Raw genomic sequence first — 27,860 nt, 5'->3', positions numbered from 1 at the left:
TGAAACCCTGCCCGGCGGCCCGGCTGCGGCTCCCTCCCTCCCTCCCGCCTCCTGCTGCTGCTTGGAGCCGCGGCCTCGCCTCCGCCGCCATCACGGGCACCGCGGGCCGCCGGGAGCTTCCGCCGCCCTCACGGCGCTGCTCGGCGCGGCCGGGCTCGGTACTGCGGGGGCCGTGCTCGGGTAGGGCTGTTGGTGACGGGAACTCGGGAAAATGGCGTTTTTGGGTAGAAATAGGGGTGAGAGGAAAAGCACGAGGGTCCCAAGGGGGGTGGTGGTGGTAGGACCGGGCGCTGGGAGCGCTGTGGGGGGCTGTGGTTGCTGCTGGGGCTGCCTTAGTGCGTCAGGCACCGGCCCTCCTCAGGGGCAGCTCTCCCCCTGAAGATACCAAAAATAATAAAAAAAATACTTATTTCCGGTGCAGTAGGAGGTTTACTATGCGATTTTATTTTATCTTCTGAAGGAACTGCTGCTTGAGACTGCTTTTGGTGAAGTTCACGTGTCTTGTTGTCTCGGTTGCAGGGTGAAAGGTATTCTGAACGAGCCAATATCTGCTGAAAAAATGACATATAAACTGACCTGTCCGTGAAACCACAGTTTCACAGCCCTGTTTGAAGCACCACAGAAGAGTGTGAGGGTCCTGCAGAGGCACTGTGTAGCTCAAGTGGAAAACTGGTCATCTTTCTCCTTTTCTAAGGTATGAGAAAGAACATACTAATAAAGAAACACCATTTCACCTTTATTATTCTATTTCTCCACAGCCAGACATTGCCACCTGCTGACAAAAGAGCAATCAGGTTGGAAGCACAGCACATGACTGGGACAGATCTCTGTTTGTTTCACTACTGAGGGTAGTGACAATGAATTTCGTATGAACCCTTGTAATTTCTATGTGGTCAAATGGTAGTATTTCTTTTGTAAAAGGAGGGTGAAAAATCAGTCTGTCTATTATTTGGCTTGTGCATCTTTTTCTGTGCACATGAAGTCAGTTATTTGAATGAATTTAAATATTTTTTAGGTAAAGCAATGTCAATTTAAAGTAAAAATTGTGCTGGAAAATGTAATAGAAAAAATACAACTAAAGCCTTACATTTTCCTAGTAATTTTGTGTTTCATGGAATTCGGGTATGGTACAGGCACTGTACTCTTAAGAAGCTGTCATTTAATTTTACCACATTTGTTTTACAAGTGTGCTTTAAAAAAAAACCCTCAGTATCATAATAGCAGATACGCCCTGCAATACCGTGGGGAGACATATTTTGCCATATGAATAGAGTGCAGTATTCTTTTTCTGTTTTCCCTGGAAGAAACAAGGAAAAAAGAAGTGCCTGAAATTATTTTGCTACAGGTCTACGTAAATTGATGTATGTACTTGAATCAGTGGGGGTGCCATAGGTGAAGTACAGCAAACTGGGTCCAGGCACATGAAAAAAAAGTCTCAAGTTTGGAACTAAAATTGCTGAGTTTTCATTCTAGGTATTCGAGTTCTACTGCAGCTCCCAAGCAGTAACAAAGCACTAGCAGAAGATTAATTTGCAATATATGCACAAGAGACATTTTAATTGTCTCTCTTATTCACTGCTTCTTGAAGTTGACCTCTTATCTTCTGTCTTTTGTCTGTGTCAAATTCACAAAAGAAAAGCTTGAATGAGAGAGGTTTTATGGGACAGGCAGATGGATAAAGATGTGCATCTTGTTTCTCCTTCTTCTTTCAAGACTTTGGGAAGGAGTGAAATTTTACATTGCAGAAGATTTCTCTAAGATTTATTTCTTATTTGAAGAAAAAACATCAAAAGCGTAAGCTCAGGAGTTGTATAAGAAGCTCCTTTTTGAAATAGGGAATGAAAAATAATGCTTACGTTTAAAAATACAGACATAGAGAATGGCATGTAAGAGCATTCAGGTAAAAAAAATAAAATGCTGATTTCAGAGAAGAAGAAATTAAGAATTAAAAATATTGATCAAATGTTGTAGTTTGATGTCACCAAATTATGTATTTTGTTTTTTTTCAAATGCATCTCAGAAAACTGACTAAAGCAGTCAGTAACCTAAAATGGAAAATAAAACTTATGTAATAAAAAGAGTATTTATTTTCATGATTTTTTTCCTGTATTGTATTGCTTATAAACTAGGTTCTGAGCTTGGCACTCTGCCATATTATTGCAATATCAAGATAGTACAGCACACTTAACTGAATCCTTCATATCCTGGCCTGCAAAGCCTAGTTGTGAGAAAAGACTTCTCTTCAGAGTAGATGCCCTCTTTCCAAGTTAAAACACCAATACTGCTATCCTTTTAAAGTATCTCTTTTTAATCTAATAAACAGGGCAAAATCTTGCCGTTCCGCATGCAGTAAATTTGCTTCTTTTTCTTTTTTTTTTTTTCCTCTGCAGTGTCTTAAATAAAATTTAAAAAGTACCCTGTTTTGGAAAATGTGCTGTGATTTAAAAAGGAGGTTTTTGCTCCTCTATGCAACACAGAAAGGGCAGGCAAAAGCCATAGCTGAGGAAATATGCATGCAAGCAGGTGCCCGCGGATTTGAAGCTGATATGCACTGTATAAGTGAAATGGACAAGGTGAGATACTCTGTGCTGTTTTGAAAAAGAGTTATTTAAGAGCTACGTTTTTCTTCATGTGCTTGAGTGGTGGCTGTTAATAACAGTGAAGTCTGAGCACATTTATCTACCTAAAATACATCATCTAGTTTTAAATTTGCAGGTTTTAGGAATCAATAACATGGATCGATACTCATGATAGCCTTCTGCCAAATCTTTCTGGTGATTTTTCGTACTAGAATAGTAAATGAGTATATGTGATCTCTGTTCCTAAAATCAGTACAGTGACTTCTTGAAAGCTAATTGTGTGTGCAGTACTGAATGAATTCATTATTTGTCGGTCAACTTTCCTGTCAGTAGAAATTATTATTCAGTTTATTTGTTGTTCATGCATTGGAAAATGTGAGAAGCTTATAAAAATAATTCAGTTCCCTTTTAGCAAGTTGCTTTCTTGGGAGCACACTTTCTTTTGTAGCTGGACATCTGATTTTGAATGAATGCTCTCCAAATATGTAGTAAAGTCTTAGAAGGAGACTTAGCCAGCCAGCAGAGAATGTGGAGATTCTCCTTATATTCTTCCATTTAGTTTCTTCTGTATTTGACAAGTTTGTAGATTAGTTTCAGGAAGGCAGCAGGCTGGGTATTTCTAGCCCTGTTAGTGGCCTGCACTTGAATAAATGCAGTTTGTCAAATTTGACAAGACAACTCAGAGCTGGGAGTTATTCATGGGGCATAAAGGTGCACTGAATTGAGAATGTGAGAATTAAGCACTGAGGAGAAAATTCTACGGCTTTACAGATTTCATTGCTTAAGCTTTTCCTTTGCCTTCACTGTAAATAAAGAGAACTTACAGAAGTGTAGTTGTAATTAGAGGACGGAAGGCAGGATGACAATTTACATCAGCAAGAGCATGTTTGAGTTGTGTGACCCCTTGTGAATTCCTCTGGGTGAGTTGGATCTGACAGCTTACTTCACAACCTGCGTAGTTCAAAGAGGTGTGTGTGTGCCTGAGGTCAGGAAGTGAGATGCTTCTGTTTTGTCCATACTAGTCAGTTAGAAGGCCCGGCCCTTTATGTGTTTGCTGGGTATTTCTTTGAAACTCTTCACACGTTTGCTAAGGAGAATGTAGTGGAGCAAGCAGGAATTTAATGAACTAATCCTAACTCTGTTCTAATACACCAGCTTTTTCTTTTGAAACTTTTATCTTTTTTTTTTTTTTTCCATGGGACACAATTTTATGTAACACTTTTGTTATACCAGTAGGCCCTTGCATTTTGTACTTGAAGAAGAGACTTTTATTTGTTAATGCAATAGTCACCTGTGGCAGTGCACTGAAGTTCTCGTAGTTATTAAATCATCTGTGAAAGCTCTGCAGATCCAAATTACTGGAAGAGAGCTGCTAAGACTTTTTCATTTATTTAATTTTTTTTTCCCCACAACTTATAGTTCCATTTTGGAAGCTCAGGAATTTGTGTGTGCTTGGAGTTTACTTGATCTTGTAAAAGACAAAACTGTTTTGGAATGTCCATGGACGGCAACTCACTGAGGTCTGGCAAAACACTTGAGAAATGTCCTGGCATGCTTACTCCTGCTTCCTCTTCTGCTTCTCTAGACCCCTGCTGTTGGACACTGCCGCAGGCAGGATGCTGTTTGAGGTGGCAATTTAAGTTGCTCCTTCCAACTGTTCCTAGGTTCTTCAGGAAAGTTGTGGAAAACAATGACAACAGCAAAACCACTTGATAACGTGTTTCTTTGTGTTCCTAACTTTTCTGGATTTCAGATGTAAAGAGTAACCTCCACATGCCTAGAGAAGGAGATACAGTTCGAGTGATTTATGAAGTGAAGTGTTTAGAATAAAACTCAAACCCTGAAGTTTTGAACTTCAGTCCTGACACTGCCTGAAACAATTAAATAGTATTTCTTGCAGTCTTTGTGTATATTTTCTCATATCTCTATTGTTTTATTGGAGTGCTGGGATTGAGTTTAAACTGAAACCATCATGGAGCAGTTGTAGGAGATGGGGTTGCTTCTTATGGCAAAGAGGAGGCTAAGGAGTAACGTAATTGTTCACATGGTTTCTAGTAGACAGGCTACCATTATTCTTCTGTTCATGTGGTTCTGTACCTTACATTAATAAACAAAGTTACAAACAGGATTACAGTTTGCATCCACAAAAGAACTTGTAATTACGTGAAAGCGTTTCTGTGGTTTAATACAGGTAAAATGAGATTAAATGCTTTTCCGTGTACCTTTGGGAAAAGGAAAAGAGGAAAATAATGTGCAAGGCCACAAATACGTATCAAATGGTGCCTTATAACTTACTTGTTCTGTTCATTGTAGTATAACTTGGAAGGAGAAAAGGATCCTGTAGTTATTGTTATTTCTACTACTGGTACTGGAGACCCACCAGACACTGCCCGCAAGTTCGTTAAGAAAATTCAGGATAAGAACTTGCCACCTGATCATTTCGCACACCTCCAGTATGGATTGTTAGGTGATGTAGTGTTTTGTATATTATTGGCCTCACTCTGTTTCTAATTATTTCAACTCCTTGCATTTTCCTATAAGAATGGTTAGGTTTTTTTAAAGCCCCTATCTAAAGCAGCGTTATTCTGAAGTGTTAAATATCTAAAGCAAAGTATTTTTGAGTAAATTCTACATCTTAGATTTGTGAAGGAAGAACAACTTTTTCAACGATGCTTTGGGACAAACACAGATTTTCTTTCTTTTCTTTCTTTTCCTTCTTTTCTTTAAGTCATAAAAGTGTCATCCTTACACACACTTAGATGTGTCAGGTTATCCTGCTTGCCTGCAAGAAAATCCTGTATTTTAATTTTAGATCTTTATTAGGTCGTCTGTGACGCCTCTGTGGCTTGCTGACTGACATGATTTCTTTCCTTGTATTTGTTAGGGCTGGGAGATTCAGAGTACACGTTCTTTTGCAATGGTGGAAAGACAGTAGACCGACGACTTCAAGAACTTGGTGCCCAGCACTTCTATGACACAGGATTAGCAGATGATTGTGTAGGGTAAGAACTGAATGAGTTTTGCATACTGGATAAACAAAATCCATAATCAGGTATGATTTTTACTAAATGCTTTGAACTCTTTGAAATCAGCTGAGTCTGATAACACCTTCTAGGAATGAGTCCTGTCCGAACCTGTGCTGTTTCAGTCTTAATTACATTTGAATGGAACTGCATTTTTAAAGTCTGAGCAAGCATCTGTAATGCCTATAAAAATGGATGGCATTCAGCAGTTTTAGAAATTAAGGAATTCAGAATAAATAAAGGCTTTTAAAATTTTGTCCAAGATTACTGAAGTAAGTAAAAGCAGTTCCATGGCATGTATACAGTGGGGCTGCTTTAGGTGAACTGTAAAATGTTTTTTAATTTTTTTTTTGCATTTTGCTTAAAAAAAAGCCTTTTCTTGTAAAGGAATTATATAAAACGTTTTTAAAATTACCGTGGAAGAATAATGTAAGAGAACAATTCCCTTTCTATTCTGTTGTTCTTTCTGGCCAGCAGGCTGCAGTCTTGGCTTGCTTATTTTGAAGTACAGATTATAATAGTTCTGTTCATGATGGCACGAGACAGTTGAAAACAAACATTGCCATAATCATAAAACTTTTATCTTGTTCTAAAATAGTAAAAAATGGAATGTTATATTTTAAGATACTGATGTTGCTGTTACACAGTGAAAAGTTTCGGGTTTTGCTATCATCCTTTTCTGTCACGAAGTTCAACATTAGAAAATAAAAATGAGAAACTGGAAAGTGAGCCTACTGCAGACTCCATAAACTTACATTGCGTTAGTATGAAATGCAAATACTTGTTTTAACAAACAAGTCATTTAGATAACAGCTGCGAATATATATAAAAAAGAAAATGAATGGTGTATTTTTTACTTTTTAACTTTTTTGCTCTCTTCATCATTTATAAATTAACAGTCCAGAAAGTCACAATGAGATCATTCCTCTCTCCCCTGTTCATCCTTCCCCTTCTCTCTCGCTCTTTCCTTCTGTTTTCTTTTTCTTTTTCTTTATTCTTCTCTTTCCTCCCCAGGTTAGAACTAGTGGTTGATCCTTGGATTGATGGACTTTGGCTTGCCCTCAAGAAAGTGTTTCTATTGCAGAAAGAAAAAGAAAGCATGAGCAACGATGTTAGTGCTGTTTCTAGCACTCTGTCTGCAGCCGCCCGTGTTGGGCATGAACTAAACTTAAGCTCAGAAATACAGAACTTGAAACTAGAAGATGAGGGAGATGCAAGTTCCGATGTTTCATCACAGAAACCGGTTGACATCAATCTTCTGGCTTCAGCTAGAGACACAGAACCTTCGCTTGTTCACTCTGTCCCTCCCATCTCTCAGGCTGCTCTTAATATCCCTGTCTTGCCACCAGAGTATATAGAGGTGCAGTTTCAGGACACCCATGGTGAGGTAAGGAATTTTGAAGTTTGAACGATGAAAGTCTCTTATCTTCTTAGGATCGTGAGTTCAAAAGAACAAATGGATACATATCTAAAGGAAATACATCCCTGAACACAGGTGTTTTACTGATTTTAAATTAAAAGGCCATTTATATGGTTCAAAAGAACAAATGGATACATATCTAAAGGAAATACATCCCTGAACACAGGCGTTTTACTGATTTTAAATTAAGAGTCCATTTATATGGTAAGAATGTAGTCCTTAACCACATGAGTTAAGGATGCATATGTTGAAGTAGAGAATCACAGAATATCCTGAGTCGGAAGGGACTCAGGGATTATCGAGACCCAACTCCTGGCACTCCACAGGAACACTCAAAAAATCAGACCATGTGTCTGGGAGCCTTGTCCAAATGCTTCTTAAACTCCAGCAGGCCCAGTGCCGTGACACCTGCCCTGAGGAGCCTGTCCCCGTGCCCAACCACCTTCTGAGTGCAGACCCTTTCCCTAACCCCCAGCCTGACCCTCCCCTGTCCCAGCTCCATGCCATTCCCTCGGGTCCTGTCGCTGTCCCCAGAGAGCAGAGCTCAGCGTCTGCCCCTCCACTCCCCTCGTGAGGGAGCTGCAGGGCGCCATGAGGCCTCCCCCTCAGCCTGCTCTGCTTTGGGCTGAAGTATAGTTTAACTAAATAATAATTTGATAAAGGAATGGCACTGCAGTGCTGGGAATGGAAGAATTAAAATAATCAGTATTCAATTTATGTGTTTTAAATAAATAATCCATCATGTTCAGACAATGAAAATTCTCCCTATGGAAAGGAGTATAGTACAACTTCAGTTCAGATTTCTAGTACTTGCAGAATGCCATGAGAGGGTTTAAAGTTCTTCAAAATACTGCTGCATATTTAGTAACTTAAACTTGTAAATATATGATCATAATTTTCCTCTTGAAGACAGCATATGCCCTGCAGATCAAAAGTCAATGTGCTTTCATAATGAAACCATGTAGAACCAAGTCCTGATGTACAAAGAGAAGAATTAGCATAAGCTAGTGATCGTTTCCAGTTGGTAAATTCAATGTTCAGAATGAACTGGAAAGTGTGACTCAAACTTTTCTGATTGCTTGCCAAAGGACAGATGTTTTGGTTATCTCCTCAAGGGAGCAGTTAAGGCTGGCTGCCATAGAAGGGACAGGGAGACAGTAGCTGAGCATGGTAACAGCCAAGAGGGCAGGGGCCCTATTCCCCAGTACTCAAGTAATGCCAACCAAGAGATGGCAGCTGGGATCAGCCAAAAGTGCAGATGTGGGAATGAGGCAGATCTGAGGCCGAGCTGTTGAGTTAAGCAATCCAAATTACTGAAATGAAGATTTGTGATTTAGAGGTTCTCTTTGAGTACAGACTAACACTCAGGTTGAAAGTGATGCTAACGGTGCTTAAAAAGAGGGGCTGGTCACTAACCCATAAAATGAAATCAGCTGTTTTTAAGACAGCTTAATAAAGGAAACGACTAACTTCATTTTGTAATAGTATAGGCCCATCGGGCTGTTAAAGCTTATGGACCTTTTATAGTTCAATGTATGCCTTGTACTACTTAAATATGATTTTAAAAAATGTAGAACAAAACACCCTGTGTGTGTGTGTGTGTGTATACATATTGAAGATGCATGTTTTTCCTCCTTATTGTCTTGAATTGTTTCCTAAGATTGTTTCAAAAAAAAAAAAGTGTCAGCAGTAATTCCTGTGTATTATACTAAGCTGTCGTTCAGCTACTTCGCATTTTTTAATGTAAGTTTTCACGTCTCCTTTTTCAGAATCCACATCCATCCATACTGTTTTCAGAGGGAAAAACCTTCACAGTGCCAGTTACAAAAGCAGTCCAGCTCACTAGAGGAGATGCGATGAAAACTGCGTTGCTTTTAGAACTCAATATTGCAGTAAGTTAGTGGTGGCTTTTTTCTTTTTTTAAGTGGGCAGAAATGTAGGGTAAAGAGCATGTGTATTGTGCGTAATAACTGGGGGAAGAAGATTCGATGGCTTAAAAAGAAAAAAGAATTCCCTCTAGAACAGGATGATGTCAGCTTAGGCTGATTCACTTTTTAAGTGCAAAGTCTGATTTGTTCACTGAAAGACATGGCTCCAAAGAAGCCAGAACTTTACAGAAGTTGTACATTCAATACCATGGAATAACCATGGATCTGGTATTGAATTAAATATGCAACCTACAAAACACTCAGAAACTGTATAGTAAACTGTGGTTATTCGTTCTGGTAGGTAATCTACACAAAGCAGTAATTTGAGTAGTATAAGCAGGAGGTAAGAATCCTTGGTTCATTATCTTGGAGCTTTTGAGATCTGCGTCATCCTCTGGAATTCATTTCTTCTCGCTTTTTAACATAGTACTTAAACTGTTAACTTCTGTTACCTTAGATGTATTCAGTATAAGGACTTCATTTCTCTGTTCTTCTCAAACCAGAAAACAAAGCACATTGGTGGTTAATGATGTGGGCTGATTATATAACACCTCCTGTTTAATGCGTCATTATTTTTCTTCTGTTTAGACTGCTCAGTGGTTTTTACTAAAGTGTGTCCAAATATTTAAACCAGATGAGGAAAAGTTTTTCTAATCAATGAAGTTAAACCAGCAAGAAAAACATGAGTATTAGTTTCTGATGTCATCGAAACAGAATCCTAGCACAGAGCAAAAAAACATACCTCTGTAATAGTAGGAGGATTGCTGTTAGGCATAGGAATGCTGTTGTCTTTTTGGTTTATCTTACAATTTTATGGAAATGATTTCATATTTTAAAACAGAATACAGCCTTTGACTACCAACCTGGAGATGCCTTCTGTGTAGTATGTCCCAACAGTGTCAGCGAGGTGGAAGAACTTCTTCATGTCTTGGGACTTTCTGAAAGAGGGGAGTGCTTTGTTTGTGTAAAGGTTAAGGAGGGCACGAAAAAGAAAGGTAAGGTGTGATGCGCTGCTCATAAACAAGTATTCCTTTCTGTGTTAGTAGTAGTTGGTATGCATGGTTCTGAACATTTTTAAGTTCAATACTGGGACACAGCTGTCATTTTGTAGAGGCATTTCAGAAGCCAGAGATACGTCGGCAGGAGAGGACACAAAATGCTGCTGCTTGTTTTTACTGTAGATAAGTTAACTTATAATGGGAACTTCAGTCTGGTATTGAGGTTCCTCTGTTCTCCTTCATGTTTATGGAGATAAACCTTTAAGCATATAACCGAACATTTCTAAGTGAAATTTCTCAGAAATACAGCACTTCACATTCATCTGCCTTACATCCTGGGAGGACTGCGCTCTCAGAGCAGAAGTCTTAGTGCTTCTGCAAGGTGCCTTTTAAGGGGCTCATTGCCCTATGTGTATCCTCTTTGTGCAGCCTGTGAATTCTCTGATGAAGTATGTGAGATCAAGTGAGGGGACAAAACAGAGAAATTATCTAGCAGTCTGGCACATAGTCTGTTGAGCAGATCCTGCTTTCCCATAGATGTCCTTTATTGTACATATGAGCATCCTTGGAAGAGGATTAAGCACTTATTTTGAAATGCTGTCAGCGTGTTCCAGAAAAAGTTCATGGAAATATGAAAATGGATGCTTCTTTCGTGCATTTTGCTTATGTCAATCCTCTTACTGTCTAAAAGTAAATTTTGTGCTTTTTAGCAAGAGTTCAGTCAAGTAATGCTGATACGAAAACATAATTTAGCAAAGGATATATTCTTAGACCAAAATTTATTAAAGGCCTCTTGAAAAGAGAAACGTACAGTAAGAATGAGTAACTAGAACTTGAAGCCAAGAAACAGTATCAAGAGAAATCCTAACATGCAAGTGGGGTCTGTAATTAAACAATCTGGGACTTGCAGAGCTTGTTAATAAGTTTTGTCAAGTAAGTGATCTTATATTGCTTTTGGGGTTAGCTTAGTATGGGGAGTAGCTGCTTTAGCATGGCACATCACAAGGCTGAGCCTGCCTGGACCCATTAAGAGGTATCCAAATGCTACCTGTGGACCCTTGGCTGATTCCATTAAGAGGTAGCCAAATACTCCTTTGTTTAGATCATTAGAAAACATCAGCATGTTCGATTTTTCAGGAGTGTTTATTCATAGAGGGGGGAAAAATGTAGATGATACTTTTCCTTGTAAGCATTCCTCAGAATTTCTCCAAGATGAGAAGTGGCAAAAAGGCCTTGAGTGGCATAGCCAAAAAAATAATAATAAAAATAAATAAATAAATATATTTATATATTTGAACACTCATGTATTACACTTCACTTTTCTTCTTGTTTCCTGCTTTCTTGGTAACTTTTTTTTTTGTCTTTTCTTTGGAAAACCTGTTTAGTTTAAAATTACTGTTTAGTTTAGTTTAGTTTAAAATTGCCACAAATCAGTTGGGCTCAATCATACAGAATTGAATGAAGCTTAGGTATATGGTATTTCTTGAAGGAACAATTAAATATGCATTAATTGATATTCTGTGATAGAACTATCATGAATTGATAGTTCTGTGATGCTATTTTTGGATGTTAGATATATTAGATATATAAATATAAATTAGATATATAAATAGATGTATTTTTGTGTTTGGTTTTTTTTTCCTCCTCCCTAAACTAGGAGCATCTCGTCCACAACACATCCCTGAAAGGAGCACTCTGAAATTCATTCTAACCTGGTGTCTGGAAATAAGAGCAATTCCCAAAAAGGTGTGTGTTTGTTTTCACTTTTGAAGGGAAATCCATAGTAATTCTACTCTGTGTAGCTACTTGAAGTTCTGTCCTTGCTTTGTGTCTTGTTACTGTGTTTTTGGTGAATAAGGGTTGTCAGCTTGCATACTGCTGTTTCCTTGTTCCAAGAAATTTTGCTCTTAGTGCTTTATTGGACAAACTATGAGATACCAAAATCCCCATTACCATTCTGTATTCATAAGTAATCTGGAATTACATAGGAAAGTGCTAGATAGTTGGTTTCATATAACTGGAAGGCTGACAGAACCTGGCTGTAGGCATTGAAGAGAAATCATTCCTTCTAGTCAAAGAGGACCCGTGTCTGTCCTGTTTTGTCACTGGACGCATATTGCTTTATACAGGCATCACGTAATACCTTCAAAATACTTTAAAGCTTTTCTTGAGAATTTCAGTAACTTCAGTAAGTTAAATTTCAGTAAGGCAGAATTCAAAGAAAGATTTTTGGTTGCGTATTTGTTCTCAAAATGTGTGTTTATTACTTCTCTTGCATTTTGTGCCTGGAAAAAAATCAGAAGCTTGCAATTAGAAATGCATGGGTATTTCTGGTATTGTCAAAACACATTTTAAAGATAAATTTGTGTGAAGTGTGAAGTTACAGTTGTGTTGCTTGGATCTGCGAAGGAAGTCAGTTTTTGGAAGGACTTCTCATTCAAGTGAATTTCACAGTAGCATCCAGCATGTCATTATTAGACAATATACTGTAGAAGAGAATCATTCAATTGAGACAACCTTTTCAGCACTACATGTAACTGTTTTTGAATCTTTTTCTCAATAATAAGAGTAGGCAGAGGGTGCTGTCTGGGGAGTATCGCCCAATCATATAACCTATCTGCATTGTTTCCTGCTCAGAATAGAGTGCCCTGCAGCTCCATAATCTGGAGTTATTTTCTGGAATCTGGTGTTTGGCCAAAATCAAATTAATTTTCTGGTGTTCTTTTGTGTAGAGTAAGTACTCTGATTGCACTGGCTATTTTAGATCGCTTACCTTTTAAGCATTGTGTCTATTTCCACCTTGCCTTTTGGAAAACAAACAGACAAAACAAAAGAAACCCTGGAACTACTTGCATCTGAATTTTGCTTTATATTGCAAGCTGTACTTAATCTTCCCTTAAGAAAAGCTTGCACTACCATTAAGTAGGCATAAATACAGAATAAAACACCGCAGTGACATTTACATGACTCATAAATACCATACTTTATTTACAGTAATACCACTTCTAAGACTTTGTATTACTCCCTTCCCAGCTTCTGTAACTTGGCAAATGGTGTTTTGTCTTGGACTAATTTGTGTTATGGGGCTGTTACTAAAGTGCAAATACATAAATAAAGTCTTTCCTAAGTTTGGGTTTTATTTGGAAATGCCTTTTGCCTTCTCTTCCCTCAGTCAGGCAAAGTAGGATTTTTTGACGTACTAGCTTGCCCCAGACATTGAGGGGTGGGGAATAGGGGTGTAAATGTCACGGTAGGTGAAAGTGTACATTGGAAAATAAATTGTATTATTCATTAGCCTGCAAGCTGGCTTCCTATCTCCAGGCAACACAAGCTTTTCCCAGGTTTGTCCAACTGGAGTATTTCTTTTTACCCTCCACTCTTATTTTCTTCACTCCAGGCATTTTTGCGAGCCCTTGTAGAGTACACCAGTAACGCAGGAGAAAAACGGAGGCTTCAGGAGCTTTGCAGCAGACAAGGAAACTCTGATTATACCCGTTTTATTAGAGAGTCAAATGTTTGCTTGCTGGATTTACTTCGTGCTTTTCCAAGCTGCAAGCCTTCACTTAACCTGTTAATTGGTAAGTGACTGATTTAGGTTTAATTGGATTTAGTTCATTCTGAAAATGCATCAAACTAAGTGTTGAGTTTCTCAGGATGGGGGGGTGACCGTTCAGTTACCACTGTAGAAATATTATAGTGTCCATAGTGATCAAATGAAGACTATTGCTGGGGGCAAAACTCTGTTCTACAGTGGTAGTCTGTGGTCTTCATTCTGCACTTTAGTCACATACCTGTGCTTCAAATGACTCTGGGTTGCTCCTGTGCATAAAAATAAGCATGAGATGCTTGCAGGATTAGTGTCTTCAAGAAATAATTCATCAGCTGGTTGCAATTCAAAAAGCCATGTTTGTACAACTCCTGATATCCCTGCCTTCGTGTTCTTATTCTTGTGCTTTTATCTGTCAAAACAAAGCTTTTTCCACTACATTTGTGTTTATGTTATGCCCAACACACTTGCAAAGTTCCTTGTATGAAACATGGAAGGAATGAGCCTTGAAATGCAGCCATCTCAAATGCATCTGACAATACTGACAGTTACTTTCCAGATTAAAAAATGGAATTTCTTAATGTGTTTCATTATGTGAAACAAAACAATTGCTTTTTATGGCCTTGAGATCATTTTCTTCATTACTCCTTAGTAATTTGTAGGGATTTAACAAACAAGTAAATACAAGCTCTGTTGTCTCATACAAACTATGTCGTGTTTGTTTTGTTTTTTTTTTTTAGCTGTGATTTCAAAACATTAAATAGGTATTCATCAGAGTTTGAAGTCACACTGCCACATCTGCTTCCAGGACATTTGTATAGCAGAAACATTCAATCAAATAATTCCATTTCTCAACTTTTCAACTCCATAAAGCACACTCAGATGAAAGGCGGGGAAAACTAAATTTGAAGCTTCACCGTGTCCACTAACTACTGGCATCTCTCCTGTGTACCTTACAGTTGTTTTTAAATAACCGATAACCATAGAAATTAACTGTTATGGCCTTATTTTATCATATCTCTGACAGGTGTTCTACAAAGCCTAAAAATTATTTCTAATAGGGTTCAGATCCTAGTACCTTATTTATGAGAAACACTCAGTGTTAATAGAGTAAAATTATAGTATGCTTGTTACCTGTTGTAGTGTAAACACTCGCATAATATTTTGATTTTCACTGGGCTGAATCAAACAATAAGTGATACCTTCTTTCCTTTAATTTTTCAGAACATCTTCCTAAATTGCAAGCCAGATTCTATTCAGTTTCAAGGTAATGACGTGTTCAAGTTGTATCTTTAGTATTTGTGTGCTTTTTTCTTCGGTGTATGCACTATGATCTTTTAGAAAGCAAACTTTTAAATTGCTTTTGTAAGGCCATTTTGCTTAGAATAGTTGATCTACCCCTTACTCTTGAATTCCTCTGTATCATATTGAAATCTGAAGCCCTGATGCTGTTTTCTCACCCTTTTCTCTCTGTTGTGGTTTTAACACATGGGCAGCTCGGCACCACACAGCCACTTTCTCACTCTCACCAGGTGGGGTGGGAGAGACAATCAGAAAGGTAAAAACACAAGAAATCCTGGGTTGAGAGATAATGATAGTTCACCAGGTAAAGCAAAAACCACATGTGCAAGCAAAGCAAACATGGAATTTGTTCACTACTTCCCATCAGCAGGCAGGTGTTCAGCCAATTTGAGGAGAGCAGGGCTCAGTGTGGAGGAATCGTTAAGTGAGGTAGGACATGTGGATGTTGAGCAGTTGGGAGACAATGGGCTGGTGAAGCACCGTACTCAACTCACATGAGCCTTGGCACGTATGCAGCTGGCTGAGAGCCAATCAGGCTCAAGGACACGATGCCCTTGGGCTATCGGGAAAGTCCTTAAGGCGGGACAGGTAGCCAAAAGAAGGAGGACCAGACTGAAAAGCCCGGGAAGTGTTAACCAATCCTGAGCTTAGTTTCTGCAATATGTATGAGTTGATTATGTTCAAACTAGATAAAAGGCGACTGAGCTATCCATTAAAGTTGAAGTTCACTGTTCTCTCATATTGAGCGTCTGTGTCTTCCTTCCGTCGGCAACAGCTCATTTTTTTGGGAAGACAAATGCCATCATTCCAAATTCTTCCCCCTTACCCTAACTTTGCTGACCATGACCCTACACTATGTGGGACATCCTTGGCCAGCTGTCCTGGCTGTGTCCCAGCTCCTGGGGCACCCCCAGCCTCCTCGCTGGCAGGGCAGCACCAGGAGCTGGAAAGGCTTTGGCTGTGGAGATTAGAATCCAGCTGGTTTTCTTTAACACAGTTGCTGCACATCTCTACAAAGGGCCAGCCTTCCTTAGCTTAAGATGTGTGCATTATTACTTTCTTGAGGCTTACAGTCTCAGATGCTGCTTTGCCTATCTCCCTCTTCCTTACAGGAATCCCTCCAGCTTCCTAAAAAATCACACTAGGAGGCAGTTCCTGCCCAGTGTTTTTTTCATTTGCAGTTAGCCCATTACAATACTGACTTTATTTCACTATAAGGTAAAAAGAACACAGTAACATGAGCAATGCTTCAGATCTTCTGCAAGACCATCCAGTGAAAGCAGTAGATCTAAAGAAGAAAGAGAAGAGAATAGAAGGATAAAATCTGAGGGGAAAAATTATTATGTCCTGGTTACCAAAATCAAACAAACAACAAAACACCACCACCAGAAACAACAACAACAAAAACAACAACACGACCAATCAGAAAATACCACCAACAAAACACAGGTCTTGACTATTTCAAACAATGCTGTTTAGAGTGTCTTGTAAGAGGTTGGTGGATTTCTCAAGAGCAAGCTCACACATGTAAATCTTACAGAGAGGAATTCTGATTGAATCCTATAGGCGTTGGCCTTTGAGTCCAACCCTAAGAAAATTTCTAACTGCATATAAATATTACATAGGTAACTGAACGTACCTTGATTTGGGTAATATGGTTTGAGTTGAAAATGGACCTGCTGTAAGATAGCAGAGCTATTTTGGGTCATTAAGTTCATTTTTATTTATTTATTTTTTTTTATATTTGCTTCTTTACAGTTCAAACTTGTATCAGCCAGGAAAACTGTCCTTTGTTTTTAATGTTGTGGAGTTTCCTGCATGTCCCACTAGACCAGTCTCACGGAAAGGAGTATGTACAGGCTGGCTTGCTGAGTTAGTTGCACCTCTACTGCACCCCAATAAAAACACTCTGAATACGAAAGAAGGAAGCCCTCCAACTGAAGAGGTATGAATGTTAAGTCTAAATTTCCATAACTGTTACATTTATACATGTTTTGAAACAACTGCAGGTTTCATTGTTTGCAGATTGTTGAAATGCAGATGTTTACAGATGGTTGTACTGCAGATGTTTTGGCAGGAGCAGTATGCTTGTTCATTTTGCAGTAAGTTAGGACATGAGCATAAAGCTTCATCGGGGGAGTTCAGGAAAAAAAAGTTCAAGCACTAACATGAAAAAGCTCTTGGCTGAGAAGGTGGTCAAGACTTGGAACAAACTCCCCAGTGAGGTGATCACAGCTCCAAGCCTGTTTGTGTTCAAGAACGAGTTGGGCGATGCTCTTAGACATTGGGTTTAACTCCTAGGTTGCCCTTTGCAGAGTCACAAGTTGGACTTGTTGATACTCGTACGTCCCTTCCAACTGAAGATATATCATACTGTATATCGTAAAATACATTCTATATAGTGTTGCATATAACATGACAAAAAAAATATTGACATTCTAACATATATTTAAGAAATATGGAAACAATCTTGGTTACAAGGAAACTGCTGATAATACAAGGTCTTGGTCTGGCGAATTGTAATGAAAACCCGTGTAAGTTATTTTTAATTTTTAAAAAGTAACTCAGGAAAAACTGATTAATATGTGCATGATTCATCTTATCCCAGTATTCACATCTCTATTGATTTAGAGTATACTTGATTTGCAATATGTTAAAGCTCAAACATGAGGAAGAGATGGACTGAAAAAAACAAACAGAAGGATTGTTACAAATTAAGTCTGAAAAAAAATGAGAACTATTTGTATCTGCTGTGCAAGCTAGAATTCAAAATAGATAAATGTTCAGCAATACACATAGGTTGCAAAAATATATGGAATAGCAATACAAAATGGATTAATTTATTTCCTAGAACAAGTGTGTATACCAGTTGAATTATTCTTTTTAAAGGAATGACAAATTTGGAATTCTTAATAGGGAAGATAGTCTGTTAACTCAAGTGTCGTTTGAAATAGTAAGTATTAAGAAATAGAAGCATTGTCCCCGCACCAAGAATTATACTGTTCTTTTTTTAATCATCATCAAACAGAAAAATTAGTGTTGTTTTAACATTGTTGTGGATTTAATGATAAGAAGAGTAGTATTAAATCACTCAGGTTTACAGAACAAAAGTTTAAATAACTTGGTCTAGTTTTTAACTCCTTAAACTTGAAAGTGAATTCAAATTGTTTCCTAATTAATATGCAAAGTAAATTGGATTCTTGCATATGATTTTAATGAGTAAAACTCCGCTATTGCTGCTGCTGATTTTTAAATGGTCTTCTGAAGAGTTAAGAATGGTCATCTTTCATTCCAGGTACAGTCAGAAAATGGGGCATGGCTCCTGTGAAAATTATAATCTGTCTTTCTTTCTGACACAGATCTGGTGATCAGAATTAGATCATACTAGTGGAATGATATAAACCATTTTCCAAGGTCTTTGAGCAATTGTTGGACTCTCCTTACCTGTGTGCCGTTTTGGACTTCCTGTAAAACTTTTGTGAAAATTAAGAAAGCGAGCTGGGTATCGGTAGACTTTAATTCACTATAAACAAATCTCTAACCGTACTTCACAGTGCTGTGGTTCACAGTGGTTTTTTGTTTCACTTTAAAAAAGAAAAAAAAACAACCATTGCCTATAAGAGCAGTAAACAAGCGTAGCTTCCTTTTGTGCACCGTTATCACGCTTTCCATGAATTCTAGAAATTCACCAAACTTACAGTGCAGTCCGCTTTCATATTCAGAAGCTCATGTTTGTTTGGCTTTGCCATATTTTTATCCAGATTGATCGATAGATCTGTAAATAGGGCATGCTTTTCAGAAGCTCAAGTGAAATTGTTTTCCACGTGTCGGTGTGGGATTAAAAGTAACCTCTGAAGTTCAGGATTTGGAAGGGTGTCTGTACACACACACTACATAAACATTCTGAAGGTTCTAAAAATGTCATGATACTTTAACTTCTTAAGAATACTCTTCAATTGTATTTTGTCTGATTTCATTTTAGATATCTATTTTTGCTCGTCCAAACAATACTTTCCACTTACCTTCAGACCCTTCTGTCCCTTTTGTGATGGTTGGTCCAGGAACAGGAATTGCACCATTTATTGGTTTCCTGCAACATAGGTATGTACCAAATTTTTAAATGAAAAACAATCTTTCTATGTTGAAAAAAATACAGCCTCAGGCTTCTAAGTAGAAAAATTAATCTACTTTTAATCTTTTTCTTTTGGAAAAAAATGGTGTGGGTTTTTTTGTTTGTTTGTTTGTGTTTTCCTCCCTCTTCTTTGTTAAACCAGAAAGGGCAAATCACAAATGTTTTTATGAGCTGTTTACAACTTTGTCCTTTTTTCTCTTTGTAATGCTTAAGGAACTCTGTACAAGGCAAAAAAGGTAACAAAACCATGACATAACAAACAAAAATAAGCATCTAGGGTATGTTATTACAAGGGACACTGCTCTGGTTTTTGCTCATCTTCTGACAGCATTCTTTGCTTTCATCTCCCCATCTACAGCAGTGTAATTTTGTAAGGCATAAAGAAGCTTGTTCAAAGAGTTACAGGTACATGCAGAATAAACAGGAATAATTTAATATTTGGGTGGTAATGTAAGCTTTATAGGTAACCAACATATCATTCCTGTGTGACTTATTCATACTAGCAAGATAATGGAATTTCTTGCATCCTGTAATAATTATTTTTAAACTGCTCTGAGAGAAAGGTGGTGTTTTGACATGATGCTGCTGGCTCCATGCATCTGCTTTAACCAGATCATTATGTACCGTCCTTTCTACTACTAAGTATTAACTTAATTTTATCCCCCAGGTATTTTTATCTCTCAGATTTATTTTGGTTTGTATTTTAAAGAATCCATAGCATTTCGTAAACATTTAATCAATGCTAAATAAAACACCTCTCAAAGTATAACTAGAAAGCAGCAGCTAAAACCCCTGTAAAGTAATATCTTCAGCATTATTTCAAGAAAATACAATAACTTTTCTGATGGTGTAGTGGTAAATAGATTGTTATTCATGGACTCTAAGAGGTTTCTACAGCTAAATGAAAAGCATGCTAAAAATGGTTTGTGCTGAGCTTTCCCTGGGTATTTTTACAGTGCTTCTAACGAGGGTTAAGGGGTAGCAATCTCCTTATTCAGCAGTCAGAAGTGTTTTGTGAGATGTTCAGAAGTGCCAGTCTTTACTATTCCCATATGAAACTGTGACAAAAAAAAATAAATAAAATAAAACTTTGAATTTAATTGATTTTGAATTGGGCCAAAAGTGAGTACTCAAGAAAATCAGAGAAGAAAGGTTTCACTGTTACTTACCTTAAGCCATTTCACATTCATAGGCCTCTGGACAGCCATAAAAGCACTACTGTGAATGAGAATAAGGTTATAGGAGTTTTAGTTTCTGCTCTTGATAAAACAACATTGGGTTTACGTACAGTTGGCACAGTTCTTTTTTTTTTTTTTAATTATTTTTTTCTTTTGGCTGTTTAGGCAAAAGCTGAGGGAAGAACATACAGACTGGCATTTTGGAGAGACATGGCTGTTCTTTGGTTGTCGGCATCATGATAGAGACTATTTGTTCAAGCAAGTTCACTATTTAACATTTCCTGTGTTAAATTTGTATTCATGGGGGATGCTTATCTCAGAGCCATTACTAACACTTTTTATTGCCTTTCAGAGATGAGCTCAGATGTTTTCTTGAAAATGGGACTTTAACTCATCTTAAGGTTTGTTTCTCAAGAGACTCTTCAACTGCAGAAGGAGCCTCGCCTAAGTATGTGCAAGATGTCCTTAGGCTTTATGCTAAGGAAGTTGCCAGAGTCCTGCTGAAAGATAGCGGTTACTTCTATGTGTGTGGGTGAGTATGTATGTGGAGATGGACTGTTTCAGAAAGTGAACAGTTTGAGGTTTTAGAAAGACTTTGAGCTGTATGAAAGACAGGACCAACATGTTGCTCAAACAGCCTTCCTGGAATGCCAAAACTTAGTCTGTTATGTCCATTTTTATACATGTATAATACAGTTACAAAAGAATAGTTTGTAACTACGCAGTTCTGCTTGTTTCAGTCACCTGTTACTTCTTTTCTTTTAGTATTCAAATAAGTTGTAGTAGGATTCAAACTAATTGATTGTTTTGAAAAAATGGGATACTTGAATCCATGAGATGATAAATTGGACAGCTGTGACATAGCAGAAACCTCTGCTGCATTCCAGGTGTGGATAAGCCAGGATGCTACCTGAATATAGAAATTAAGATTTGTCATGACAGACTCCAAAATTCTATTGCCTTTATGAAGTTCCACAATAGTAATATATTTTACAGTGAGAAGCCTTATGTGTAGAGGCTAACTTACCTGGAGGTTCCATATTTTTTTAGGAAGTTTGTTGGTATATGGTCAACTGTTTGAACATTGGGCTTTTTGTCAGTATTTTCTCCTCCTGGAGTAAACGTCTATGATTTGTATTAAAAATAGCATTATTAATAAGTGAGGTTTCTGTGTATGATGAAACCATATGGGGATATAATACTGTACTTCAGCAGGTCCAGTTCTCCTGAAAAGTAAATAATTATTCTGTGATAGCCTAATTGGCGGTGCAAGTTTTTTGATGTGTATTACCATGCACTGAAAATCTTGTAACATTTTTTTTGAGAGAATCTCTTGTACTTGTCAATGCTTGTCTATGTGAAAACTTAGTGGATGACTTGCCATACAATATACAATTTTTTTGTTTGTTTTTAATATATTTTCCAATATTATTCTGTTTCTGAAGCTGTTGATAAAAGGAAAAATACCGTATTATGCATTTTACACCTACTTTTTTATTTCCAGGGATAAGAAGCACATGGCTGATGGTGTAAGTGATGCTGTAGTGGACATTTTAAGCATGGAGATGGAAGTTGACAAATTGGAAGCGATGAAAATGCTGGCCATGCTTCGAGAAACAAAACGATATTTGCAGGATGTTTGGAGCTAAATATTTCTTATGCACTTACAGCACAAAAGATTTTGTGTTTTACTTTCACATTTATGCTTTTGACTAGAAGTTGTTGTCAAAAGTGCTGTTGTCACACACATGTTAGCTTTCTCTGCTGATCTTTCATACAGGAAACCTTTTAAAGGACAGCAAACCAACCTGTCTTCTGAAGTGTATTGTTTTTAGTAACATTGCATAATAGTGCCTTGATTCTCTGACTACTGCTTTCATATAGAAAGTAAGAACTTTTGCACTTGTACAAGTATAATTGTACGTTTACATTAGGTCATGTATATTTTTTACTATAATGTATACATAAGCTACAAAGTAAATGCGCAGTAATCTGTGCATCATCAAATACATTACTGACTTGCTAGGACTTATTTGAATATTTTTTAAGACTATTTTCCTTCTACACACGCACATACATATACATGTGAGTATACATACATACACGTGTGTATACCTATGTATTTCTATTTTTGCACAAGCAAAAATAGTAGGAATGAAGGTCCAGAATATTGCACACAAATTTGCTGCAGAATTTCACCTCTTGTTTTTTTAATACTTAGCTTTTTCATTGCATCATTCTTATATCTGAGTTTTGCTACACTCAGTGCTGATCCCTATTAGATTTTCATGCATTTTAAGTTATTTTCATTCCTGTCTCTAAAATGATTGTTGTGTGATTTTATTTTTTTATTTAAAAATCAACAGTTGGGTTGAATGTGATTGCTGGAGAAAATACTGCTTAGTAAATACTTTTTAGATTTCTAAGGTAATATTTTTTTTAAGTTGAACACACACAATGAAATACTATGTTTTTAAAGCAGTTACCCTTACTTAAGACAATTCACTTCAGAAATGAAAATGTTGGAAGCAAGTTGTTGAAATATCCATTCTTCTTCCAAAGAAGTGCTGTTTGGAGTTGCAGTTGGAAGAGTGAAAGTATAAGTTATTCATACTTCTCTTCAGATCTCTCCTCTTTTCCTTTGCTTTTTCTAACTTCTAAAAATTCACGTCATCTTCTTGGTCCTTTGTCGTACTAAGGTCTTTAAAGATAAACACAATATATGAGAGAGTGTTGTAGACACATTGTTGTATATTTCCTTGGGAGAACTCTCATTTTGTTTGTCCTTAATGCATAATCAAGAACCACATGACTTACTCCAAGGCTTGTATTTGCCTACTGATTATTTGTTAATTTGTAGGTAATTCAAGAAATGTTTATGGAAAAATTATGATCAGAATAAAATCATGTTTTTAAACTGAACGTTTTAATGAATTGCCTTATCATGCAAGTTAAATCAAAACCTTTTCAAGGTTCAAAAGAGTTTGCAGATGGCACCAAACTATGTGGTGCAGTTGACACTCTGGAGGGAAGGGTTGCCATCCAGAGAGACCTGGACAGGCTTGAGAGGTGGGCCTGTGCAAACCTCATGAAGTGCAACAAGGCCACATGCAAGGCCCTGTACCTGGCTTGGAACAATCCCAAGCACATATAAAGGCTGGGTGGAGAATGGATTGAGAGCTCTGAGGAGGAAGGACCTGGGGGCGTTGGTTGATGAGAAGCTCAGTGTGAGCCGGCAACGTGTTCCTGCAGCCCAGAAAGCCAACCATATCCTGGGCTGCATCAAAAGCAGTGTGGTCAGGAGGGCAAGGGAGGTGATTCTGCACCTTTGCTCTGCTCTTATGAGATTCCACGTGGAGCCCTGTGCTCAGCTCTGCAGCCCCCAGCACAAGGACATGGACCTATTAGAGTGAGTCCAGAGCAGGGCCATGAGAGGACTGGAGCACCTCTTCTGTGAAGACAGGCTGAGGAACTTGGGTTCCTTCAGCCTGGAGAAGAGAAGGCTCCTGGGAGACCTCAGCCTTCCAGTACCTAAAGAGGGCCTACAGGAAAATTGGGGAAGGACTCTGTCAGGCAGTGGAGTGACAGGACAAGGGGTAACAGAGTTAAACTAAAAGAGGGGAGATTTAAGGTAGTTATTCAGAGGAAATTCTTCACTCAGAGGGTGGTGAGGCACAGGCTGCCCAGAGAAGCTGTGGATGCCCCATCCCCTGGAGGCGCCTGGAGGCAAGGCTGTATGGGGCTTTGGGCAGCCTGGTCTGGGGGAAGGTGTCCCTGCCCATGGCAGGGGGCTGGATTTATATTGTATTTAACAATATCCGACCCAAGCAATTCTATGGTTCTATGATTTTTTTTGTTGTTGTTTCCTCATTCTAACTTGAAGCTGACTACTGCACCTGAGAGTAGTAGTAGTGCTTCCATGTTTATTCCAACTGCTTCCTTCACTTTCTCTGCTCTGAGCTTTATTGGTTCGTATGAGAACATGCTTGCAACTTTTGTTTTCTGTAACATAAACATGGATATTTTCATCCCATATTCATTCGTTTAGCAATCTGATATGTTGATGGTCTTACACAAACAACTTTGTAGCTTCTCAGTTTCACTGGATTTCTTCTGCCCTGGTAAGGAAAGGGATCTTTGGGAAATCTCATGCCTCCATCTCTTGATCCAGTTATGCTTCATCTGAGTTGGAAAGACCAAAAATGAATCCAGTACTCCGGTTTCAGGTGTGACATTGATTATATAAGATAACCTCAGAATATTTTAAGTATTATTCATATTATTTTTCATTCTGTTTTGCTAACGTAGTCTAATTATTTCTGTTCATTTTATTATTTTTTGTTATTTTGTTTTGTTTTTAGTGTTGTGGGAAAATCGCTGCATGACAGCTTATGATTATGGAAAGAGTATTACATCTCTGTATGTTATAGTCTGCAAGTTCTGGTCAGTCAAGGTGAATTGAGAGTTCAATCATTGGCAGAATGGTATGAGTAATTGGTTTGGGTCTGAAAATTAAGCCAGTTGATACAATAGTTTAATATAAGATCTATGGATTATTTTAATGAATCTCAAGGGTCTGCTCTACTGTTGAAGAAAATGTGTAAATATAAAACTTCTCAATAGCATTAGAGTTGCCTGTCATAAAGAAATCAAAGTACTTAAAATTCGATGGCAAAAGCCATATGTCAATTTGTTTAGTCTTGAAACCTTATTCTAATGTTTCATATTGAAAAAATTGGAATTTTATACAATGCAAATTACAGTCCTGAAAAGTTGATTCAGCACCAGTACAAATTGCATTTACTTTCATTAGCATTTGAATAAATGTTCCACTTCTGGTGGAAAAGGTTTGTCACATTGACAAAGCACTCAAAGCCAATTGTGGTTATTAAAAAAGAATAGGTTCTACAATTGGTTTAAAAACAGCAGTTTCATATGGCTCTGTCATTAAGGGATATTCATTTCTAATCTACTTTTAACTTTATTGCTTAGATGATTGATTGGACTCCATTAACTTTTTTTTTTTTTTTTAATTCATTTTATGCTAACTTGCTAGAAGATCAGCAGTTGTTTCCAGTACTTTCCAATGAGATGATCCTCAGGACTGACTTTCCTTTGTGATAGGGCAGTGACATTCTTTGAACCGTCTTTGAGGTGTTGTGAGAGGATTGTATCAATTGTGCTTGATTTATGGACGTCACCAAACAGAATTATGTCATGAGGACTACTGAACAGCTTGAGTGCTCACAGCTCTCTAATTTGGAGAGTAGTTTCTCCCAGAACTTCTGTCTTGAGCTTCAGACAATGAGAAGATATTCCCAAAGGAAACCTGCAAATGAAGAGGGAGTCCTGTAGATCCAGGTTACTCACAGCTTGCACAACAGGGATCTTTAAGTGGTTTTGATGCTAAATTTGCAGCATTGTATGATGCTATATGGTCTGCACTTTGTTGTCCTAACACTTAGTGCTTTCTGAAATGTTCAGTATTGCACTTACTGGTGGGGTGCACAGCATGATGACGACATTTCATGGACCTCTGCTTCAATTGATCTGGTAGAGCCATTTCCCTTTCCCTGAGGTTTGCATTAAAAAGTGATCACTTGCAAAACTGCTATGTAGTTTGTGTGTCACACTTGTTTCTTAGCAAAACTTCATGTTGAAGTTCAGCAGTATTTTTCCATTAAAAGATTTTCTGCAGCAGCTTGATTGTTGGTATGTGACAACATTTGTTTTGTGTTCCTGCTTTGTTTGGGCCAAAGCCAGATTAATCTCTTAAAAGAATGTGTTCAAGATATGGCATGCACTTCTGCAATTCAGTACATCTGGGCAAGTTCATCCTCAACAGAGCTAAATTAAAAACAAACTGGTTGACTTACTGTGAGTCAGGCTGCAAAAAAAGGTGCACATAGGTTTCAGTAAGACGAAGCGTATGTGCCAGCTGGCATAATAATCCAAATTTTATTTTTATTTTTTTTTATTCTTAATTTTGGACTTCAGCAAAGAATGATTACATTGCTATTTTTTTGAATATATATATATTTTTAGGCTATATAGCACTGCAGGGTATTCAGCTTTGAATTAGAGAGAGATTCAGGTAATCATGACTTTCAGATGATCACTTAAATTTCTAATGCATCTAAATGATGGTAGTTAATGATGATCTTGACGAGAGTTAATTGTTGTAATGTTGAAGTGCAGTAGATATCTCTGAAAGTTTCACGTACAAAGTACATATCAATAGATGGCTAAGGCATTCATGTTCTTGTTGGTGTAGATTGATGACTTTCTATAGTGCATTTAGAACATGTGCTATGCCCAGTATCATTCTGATAGATTTTTTTAAAGTTTGTTACCATTTTGAGAACTATTTCTTGTTCCACCACAAGTCTGAGATCCTACACCGTCCATCATGCAATGGCACTGAGATAAAGATGAGACTGTATGAGGCCAATTGCTGTTGATGACATGAGGAATGCAATGGTTGTGAGAATTTATTTATTTCTTCCCTGTGCAGTCCACATAAGGTTCTGTATAGCAGAGGGGCCTTGAAGGGGTCATGGTATTGCTTTGGTCTCACATCGCTTTGGTCTCTGCATGTGAGTTCTTTCTCTAAGACTATAGCCCAGTGCAGTAAGAAAGAAGATTGTGGCATCTGTAGAAGTATTGTATGACCCTGGAAGTGATTCTGTCCACAGGCATCCCCAAAGGTGAAAGATCTTAAGAACCAGCGTTCTCATGGGACAGCTTGACCATCTGGATCTGCAACCAAGAACATCAAACTGGGAGGGGAGCTTATACAAGAAGTAGAAATAAGCCAGATATCCAAACCATGTACATACAGAGAAATAAGTGTGTATTTGGAAGACTTATCAGCTTGTTACTAAAGCTATAATATGTTATATCTAAAAACAATGAGATATCTGGACCATAAGCTGCATGACACAGAATAAGGTTCAACATGGACTTACTATCAGCTGCTGGTGACCTTAAATTTACTTTTCCTTTATTCTAGGAGAGAGATATAGAACATCATTAAAATATAATTATGACTTTGCAATGCTTTTATTTGGAGTTAGAAATGCTCTTTATACGAAAAACAAACACCACAAAACCACCACAAAGCCCTATATTCAGTGAACACACTGGTTCTGATTTAGTTTGTTTACTTAGAGGTTTGTAACTGAAGACAGGTAACAAACCACAACAAGTTGAGTCTGCTTTAGCATTTGAAAAGATGTCGTAATTTTACAAGTGCACATTACCAAATTCAGATTCAAGTTTTTAGTTCCTGGATCTGCCTAAAATTTCTATTGTGATATTCAGTTTATCATCAGATATTTCTAATGGGATACCAGTTTTTTATCTATAAAATGGGCAGAAGTATTCTTCAGAATTGTTTTCTTTCTCCCTTTTGTCTGTTTGATTTTTAAGATGATTGAAGATGAGGCCATTCTCTGTGACATCCTGATAGCTGTACATGTTGTGGGCTAAGGTAAGAACAAGTGGCAAAAGCAACTTGTTGTGTCCAGCCTCACCGCAGCCTTGGCATAGATTACCTGCTGTGGTTTGAAGGGCAGCAGGTGTCAAATGCTACCACGACAGCAATATTGCACCAGCTGAGATTCCCTGGGCCCCAACCAGGAGCTGATTTGTTGACTGGAGAGCCAGGGAGTGATAACACGATTTGTTCACCCTTTAATAGTCCCACATGGGTAATGTCAAAGTCTGATGCACAGTGGAGGCTAACAGTGGA

The 27,860-nt window shown here is 37.8% G+C and overlaps 1 protein-coding gene across 3 annotated transcripts; it reads left to right on the top strand.

Annotated features, from left to right (window-relative positions):
* Nucleotides 1-47: 47 nt before the first annotated feature.
* On the top strand, nt 48-23,029 carry MTRR (5-methyltetrahydrofolate-homocysteine methyltransferase reductase). Of its 3 annotated transcripts, none has more exons than XM_068671023.1 (16): nt 48-180; nt 520-694; nt 2,391-2,573; nt 4,893-5,046; nt 5,464-5,581; nt 6,617-6,989; nt 8,792-8,914; nt 9,792-9,945; nt 11,606-11,694; nt 13,346-13,526; nt 14,720-14,762; nt 16,556-16,742; nt 18,780-18,898; nt 20,273-20,365; nt 20,460-20,639; nt 21,612-23,029. In XM_068671023.1, the coding sequence occupies exons 3-16, from the start codon at nt 2,430-2,432 to the stop codon at nt 21,754-21,756; spliced, it is 2,103 nt and encodes a 700-aa protein (XP_068527124.1). In that variant the 5' UTR covers nt 48-180; nt 520-694; nt 2,391-2,429; the 3' UTR covers nt 21,757-23,029. The 3 variants fall into 3 exon arrangements, with proteins under 3 accessions (XP_068527124.1, XP_068527123.1, XP_068527126.1); XM_068671022.1 differs by having other exon boundaries at nt 54-180; nt 461-694; XM_068671025.1 differs by having other exon boundaries at nt 126-236.
* The last annotated feature ends 4,831 nt before the right edge of the window (nt 23,030-27,860 follow it).

The sequence above is a fragment of the Anas acuta genome, chromosome 2 (genome assembly GCF_963932015.1).
Source record: "Anas acuta chromosome 2, bAnaAcu1.1, whole genome shotgun sequence".
Lineage (NCBI taxonomy): Eukaryota > Metazoa > Chordata > Aves > Anseriformes > Anatidae > Anas > Anas acuta.
The sequence above is the reverse complement of the archived record's forward strand: the minus strand, read 5'-3'. Positions and strand labels throughout refer to the sequence as shown.

Excerpts from the sequence above, each read along its gene's own strand:
- MTRR (XM_068671023.1), top strand. The coding sequence starts at position 2,430 with ATGTGCTGTGATTTAAAAAGGAGGTTTTTGCTCCTCTATGCAACACAG. Across the intron at positions 18,899-20,272 it reads ATTGGTTTCCTGCAACATAG|GCAAAAGCTGAGGGAAGAAC; the intron begins GTATGTACCAAA and ends TTGGCTGTTTAG. Across the intron at positions 20,366-20,459 it reads GATAGAGACTATTTGTTCAA|AGATGAGCTCAGATGTTTTC; the intron begins GCAAGTTCACTA and ends ATTGCCTTTCAG.